The 7,157-nt window shown below is 41.2% G+C and overlaps 1 protein-coding gene across 1 annotated transcript; it reads right to left on the bottom strand.

Moving 5' to 3' along the window:
• Positions 1 to 5,513: 5,513 nt before the first annotated feature.
• On the bottom strand, positions 5,514 to 6,487 carry LOC121138346 (GTPase IMAP family member 7-like). Its single transcript, XM_040741066.1, has one exon. It carries the CDS (start codon positions 6,465 to 6,467, stop codon positions 5,544 to 5,546), a length of 924 nt encoding a protein of 307 aa, XP_040597000.1. The 5' UTR covers positions 6,468 to 6,487; the 3' UTR covers positions 5,514 to 5,543.
• Positions 6,488 to 7,157: the final 670 nt, after the last annotated feature.

Raw genomic sequence — 7,157 nt, 5'->3', positions numbered from 1 at the left:
AAAATGAGGACAAGGAATAGAAGAACTACCAGATTATTGGACTTACTAGCACCCACCAAAGGGGAACTCTGGTCCCCTAACCACCAGACCAGTAAGGGGCTCTTTCTGTACCCACTAGAAGAAGAGATGGGAAAGAGACAATACAAAAACACACTCAGCAACAGAAAAACAAATATGACACCACCAGATTCTACAGACTCCATACCAGCAAGACTCCAACATTCCAATGCAAATGAAGCAGAAGAGAATGACCTTAAAACCACTTGCATGAAAATGATAGAGGTCCTAAAAGAGGATATAGGAAAATCCCTCAAAGAAATGGATAAAAAAACAAACCGAAAAATGCAAGAAGGGCAAAAACAAACCAAAAAATGCAAGAAATGGAAGAAAAACAAAGCAAAAAAGGCAGGAAATGGAATAAAAAACAAAGCAAAAAATGAAAGAAATGAAAGAAGAAACAAACCAAAAAAGGCAGGTAATGGAAGAAAAAATAAACCAAAAAATACAAGAACTGGAAGAAAAAGCAAACCAAAAAATGCAAGAAAGGAAGAAAAAGTAAACCAAAAAAATCATAAAAGGCAACAAATGGACAAAAAGATAAACTTAAAATTGCATGAAACAATGCAAACAGTACAAGGCTTGAAAACTGAAATAGAGACAACAAAAAAACACAATCTGAAGAAAGGCAGGAAATAGAAAAGCTGGGCAAACAGTCAGGTACTACCGATACAAGCATTACCAACAGAATACAAGAGATGGAAAAGAGAATCTCAGGTGTTGAAAATACACTAGGAGAAATGGATTCCTCAACCAAAGAAAATCTTAAGTCCAACAAATCCTTAACACAAAACAGCCAGGAAATATGGGACACCATGAAAAGACCAAACCTAAGAATAATAGGTATAGAAGAAGGAGAAGAAAACCAACTCAAAGCGGCAGAAAAACATACTCAACAAAATCATAGAAGAAAACTTTCCCAACCTTAAGAAAGACATGCCAATGAAGGTACAAGAAGCTTACAGAACACCAAATAGAGTGGATCACAAAAAAGTCCCCTCGCCACATAATAATCAAGACCCCAAAAATACAGAATAAAGAATATTAAGAGCAGCTAAGGAAAAAGGCCAAGTAACATATTAAGGCAGTCCTATCAGAATTACACCTGACTTCTCCATGGAAACTCTGAAAGCCAGAAAGTCCTGGATAGATATTCTACCAAGACTAAGAGACCATGGATGCCAGCCCAGACTACTATACCCGGAAAAGCTCTCAATCACTATAGATGGAGAAAACAAGATATTCCATGACAAAACTAGATTCAAGCAAACGTATCCACTAGCCCAGCCCTACAGAAAGTTTTGGAAGGAAATATCCAACCCAAGGAAGTTAACTACAACCAGAAAAACATAGGCATTAGAGAATCCCTCTCTACCAACAGCCAAAAGAACAATGGGATGAAATTCCACACATAATTCCACCAACAACAACCATTCCAAATCAAAGAAGAATGAGCAGTAAATGGTCATTAATATCCCTCAACATTAATAGCCTTAACTCACCCATAAAAAGACACAGGCTAGCAGAATGGATTCGAAGACAGAACCCATCCTTCTGCTGCATACAAGAAACATACCTCACCCTCAAAGACAGACATTACCTGAGAGTTAAAAGTTGGGAAAAAATTTCTAATCAAATGGACCCAAGAAACAAGCAGGGGTAGCAATCCTAGTATCTAACAAATTAGACTTTAAAATAAAATCAATCAAAAGAGATGAAGGAGGTCATTACATACTCATCACAGGCGAAATCCACCAAGATGAAGTGTCTATCCTGAACATCTATGCCCCAAATACAAAGGCATCCACATTCGTAAAAGAAAGATTACTAAAACTTAAATCACATATAAAGCCCCACACAGTTATAGTGGGAGATTTCAACACACCACTCTCCCCACTAGACAGGAATACCAGACAGAAACTCAACAAAGAAGCAAAAGGTCTAATAGAAGTAATGACCCAACTGGGATTAACAGACATCTATAGAACATTTCATCCACATAAAAAAAGAATATACCTTTTCTCACCACCACATGGAAGCTTCTCAAAAATCAACCACATACTTGGCAACATATCCAACCTCAGCAGCTTCAAAAAATTGGAATAACTCCATGCATCTTATCAGACCACCATGCTTTAAAATTAGAATTCAACAAAAACACAAATTGTAGAAAACCTACAAACTCATGGAAATTGAATAATGCACAACTGCACCATTCCTGGGTCAAAGAAGAAATAAAAAAAGAAATTAAAGACTTCCTAGAATTCAATGAGAATGAAGACACAACATACCCAAACACTTTGAAAGCAGTGCTACGGGGGAAGTTCATAGCACTAAGCGCCTACATGAAGAAACATGAGAATAGTTATGCTAGAGAATTAACAGCACAGCTGAAAGCTCTAGAACACAAAGAAGCAAACTTCCCCAGGAAGAGTATATGCCAGGAAATAATCAAATTGAGGGCTGAAATCAATAAAGTAGAAACTAGGAAAACAATACAAAGAATCAACGCAACGAAGAGTTGGTTCTTTGAGAAAATCAACAAGATAGACAAACCTTTGTCCAAACTTACTGAACAGCAGAGAGTGAACATGCAAATTAACAAAATCAGAAATGAAAAGGGGGACATAACAACGGACCCTGAGGAAATTCAGAGAATCATCAGGTCATACTTTGAAAACCTGTACTCCACAAAATTTGAAAATTTAAAGGAAATGGGCGAATTCCTGGATAGCTATTACTTGCCAAAATTAAATCAAGAACAGATAAGCAATTTAAATAGACCGATAACCCCTATGGAAATAGAAGCAGTCATCAAAAGTCCCCTAACCAAAAAAAGCCCAGGTCCAGATGGCCTCAGTGCAGAATTGTACCAGAAATTCAAAGAACAGCTTATACCAATTTTTCTCAAAGTATTCCATACAATAGAAGCAGAAGGGTCTTTGCCAAACTCTTTCTATGAAGCTTCAATAACCTTGATCCCCAAGCCACACAAAGACACAACTAAGAAAGAGAACTTCAGACCAATATCCCTCATGAACATTGATGCAAAAATACTCAATAAAATACTGGCAAATATGATCCAAGAACACATCAAACAATCATTCACCACGATCAAGTAGGTTTCATCCCAGGGATGCAGGGTTGGTTCTACATACGAAAATCCATCAGCGTAATCCATCATATGAACAAGCTGAAAAACAAAAAACACATGATCATCTCACTAGATGCTGAAAAAGCCTTTGACAAAATCCAACACAACCTTGGAGAGAACTGGGATAACAGGAACATACTTAAACATAATAAAAGCTATATACAGTAAACCAACAGCCAACATCAAACTAAATGGACAGAAACTCAATGTAATTCCTCTAAAATCAGGAACAAGACAAGGCTGTCCACTCTCTCCATACCTTTTCAACATTGTACTTTCAGTTCTAGCCATTGCCATATGACAACAAGAGGGGATCAAGGGGATACAAATTGGGAAGGAAGAGGTCAAACTTTCACCATTTGTAGATGATATGATAGTTTACATAAATGACCCAAAGAACTCTATCAGGCAACACTTACAGTTGATTAACACCTTCAGCAAAGTGGCAGGCTACAGGATCAACTCAAGAAAATCAGTAGCCCTACTATATGCAGATGATAAAAGGGCTGAGAAAGAAATCAGAGAAACATCACCCTTTACAATTGCCACAAACAACATAGAATACCTTGGGGTAACGCTAACCAAGCAAGTGAAAGACGTGTATCGCAAGAACATTGAATCTTTAAAGAAAGAAATTAAAGAAGCCCTCAGAAAATGGAAAGATTTCCCATGCTCTTAGATAGGTAGGATCAATGTAGTAAAAATGGCAATCCTGCCAAAAGCAATCTACAGATTCAATGCAATCCCCATTAAAATCCCAGCACAATTCTTCACAGACCTTGGAGGAACAATAGTCAATTTTGTATGGATAAACAAAAGACCCAGTATAGCCAAAACAACCCTGTTCAACAAGGCAACGTCTGGAGGCATCACCATCCCTGACTTCAAGCTCTATTATAGAGCTATAGTCCTGAAAACAGCTTGGTATTAGCACAAAAATAGACAGGTAGACCAATGGAATCAAATTGAAAACCCTGATATTAACCCACACACATATGAATATCTGATCTTTGACAAAGAAGCTAAAAATATACAATGGAATAAAGAAAGCATCTTCAACAAATGGTGCTGGCATAACTGGAGGCTGACATGTAGAAGAATGCGGATCGATCCATGTTTATCGCCATGCACAAAACTTAAGTCCAAATGGATCAAAGGCCTCAACATAAATCCAGCCACACTGAACCTCTTAGAAGAGAAAGTGGGTGGTACCCTTGAACGAATTGGTACAGGAGCCAACTTCCTGAACATAAAACCAGTAGCACAGACAGTGAGGCAATAATTATTAAATGGGACCTTCTGAAACTGATGGAAGAAGAGGCAGACTCCCACAGCTAAGCACTGAGCTGAACTCAAGAAAGCCAGTAACAGAGAGGGAGGACTGATGACCAAGGGGATTAAGACTGGGCTGGTTTAACCTCCAGAAACAGCTGACCTGACAAGGGTTAACTCTTGAATCCCAGGCTGATGCCTAGGAATCCAGCATGGGACTGATCAAGAACCCCTGACTGGGGGTGTCAGTGAGGAGGCCTAGGTAATCTATTGAGCCTTGGGCAGTAGATCAGTATTCATCCCGAGTATACACATGGACTTTAGACTCCCATCCAACAATGTGAGATGCACTCTCACCCTGAACTCTTGGGGGAGGGTCTGGGCCCTACTCTGGATGAAATAACAGACTGTGGACACCCTCATGGAGGACCTCACCCTCCCTGGGGAAATGAGGGGATATTGGGAGGTTGGGGGGAGGGCACGGGAGGAGGGGAGGGAAATCGAGAGGGACCTGGAACTGACTTGTGGAGCACCCTTGTTTCTAATCTAAATTTAAACTTAAAAATAAATAATAATAATAATAATAAAACAAATTGGTAAGGGACTGTGTTTTGACTTTTCTGTTAGTGTGACAAACATCTCACAGGAGGTGTTTATTTGGTCTCATGGTTACAGAGGCGCTCCGATCCATCAGCATGGGTAAGACAGGACAAGCTAGCACAGGGGGCTGAGTGTGGAATGAGAGACCTGGTCTTGGAGCCTGACACTGAGTCTTGACTCTGGTTCAGTGAATTCCCACTTCTGCTATCTCTTAAGTTTGTTGGTGACTGTAGGAAAGGGCCAGCAGGGAGAATGGTAGGGAATGAGATGGAGAAATGCTCAGAATGAATGAAATAAAAATATATATATATATATATATATATATATATATATATGTACAGACTACTTATGGAAAATGCAACATTTCCTTTCCTTTCTTTCTTTCTTTTTAAGGTAGGGTTTCTTTGTAGCTTTAGCACCTGTCGTGGAACTCGCTCTGTAGACTAGGCTGGCCTCAAACTCACAGAGATCCGTTTGCCTTTGCCTCACAAGTGCTGGGATTAGAGGTGTGTGCCACCACCACGTGCCAAATTTTCAAAAGGATTTTCTTAACTCCTTCAACAATCTGGCTAAATATGTTATCCTCTGCTTCTTGTCTTATCTTTTTGTCATATCTTTCCTTAGTTGCTTGTATTAGGCCCTCTTTTTCCTGAGTACTAAGTTTTCCAAGAGCATTCTCTTCCTCTACTATTCTAATCTCATTCTCTTTTTGATGAGTGTAAAGTTTCCTCAGGATCTCCTCTTCTTTCTTCAGCCTTTGCTCCGCATCCTTGTATATGGCGTCAGAGAAGTAGACCCCACCGTTTTTCTGCACCATAGCTTCTACCAGCTCCTCCAGCTCCTGCACCTGCATATCCCTCTCGGCCTTCTCTGCTTTGTTGTTGATGGCCAGGCAGCGGCCGTCACACTCCTTGATGATGCTTTTTAGGTTTGTATCTGAGTCTGCTATGAAGTCACCTAGGGTCTGGTCCTCCAGCTCGTCTTTGCGGGTGAACAAGACAACCATGTACTTCATGGCCGCCTCCCCAAAGATAGCCTTGATCCTAATGACAGTTTCTTGCTCTTCCTCTGTGTAGCGACCCAGCTGCAGTACCAGGATGATGGCGTGAGGCCCAGGGCAGGAGTAGAGGACACACCGGCTGACTTCAATGCAGGTGGTTTCCAGCTTCACTCTGGTGTCAAAGAGCCCTGGGGTGTCCACAACCAGGAGCTCTCTCTCCTTCCACTTGCGGGATGCTCTCTGACAGTTCTTAGTGACAGCATGGGGTGCAATTCTAGAAGCAAATGTCTTCTGCCCCAGGATAGTGTTTGCTGTGGCACTTTTCCCACTTTCTGTTTTCCCTACCAGAACAATCCTCAGAGAGTTGTCACTGGGCTCAGCCATGATCTTTTCTGGAAGCTCTGGACCCCAAGTGCCTTGAGAACATGTCAAAGGGAAGAAAGTGGTTTAGAGAAACTGGAAGCCACACTCACCCTTCAGACCTTTCTTTTTTTTTTTTTTTTTAATCATTTTTTATTTTAATTTTAAATAGCTTGTTTCACATGTCAATCCCAGTTCCCTCTCCCTCCCCTCCTCCCGCACTCCCCTTCCACCCTCCCTCCCACCCTATTGCCAAATCCCTCCACATAGGGGATGTCTAGAGTCTATCATTTCACTCTTGGTAGGGTCAAGGCACTCCCCTAAGAGTCCAGGCTGAGAGAGCATCTCTCTTTGTGCCATAGGCACATGAAGACAGATTGTATACCAGGGATAGACACTGATCCACAGCTCAGAGCCCCATAGGTTGCCCAGGCCTTCTCACTGACACTCACATTTGGGGGGTCCAGATCAGTCCCATTCTGGCCTCCCCACTGTCGGTCTGGGGTCCAAGAGCACTCCCCTGTTCAGATCAGCCGTCTCTGCTGGTTTTGCCAGCCCATTCCTTGCCAATTTGCTCATCACTCCTCTCTCTCTGTCACTGGGTTCCTTGGGTTCAGTTCAGTGCTTAGTTGTGTGTTTGCCTCTGCTTCCATCAGTCCCAGGATGAAGGCTCCCGGATAGTTATAGACATCAAGTTCATTATCAGGAATGGGC

This window comes from Mesocricetus auratus, unplaced genomic scaffold (assembly GCF_017639785.1).
Source record: "Mesocricetus auratus isolate SY011 unplaced genomic scaffold, BCM_Maur_2.0 contig_10949_pilon_obj, whole genome shotgun sequence".
Taxonomy (NCBI): domain Eukaryota; kingdom Metazoa; phylum Chordata; class Mammalia; order Rodentia; family Cricetidae; genus Mesocricetus; species Mesocricetus auratus.
Note: the sequence above shows the minus strand (reverse complement) of the source record. Positions and strands in the feature narration are given on the sequence as shown.

What these genes read in the sequence shown, in the direction of transcription:
- LOC121138346 (XM_040741066.1), bottom strand. Translation starts at nt 6,467, where the DNA reads ATGGCTGAGCCCAGTGACAACTCTCTGAGGATTGTTCTGGTAGGGAAA.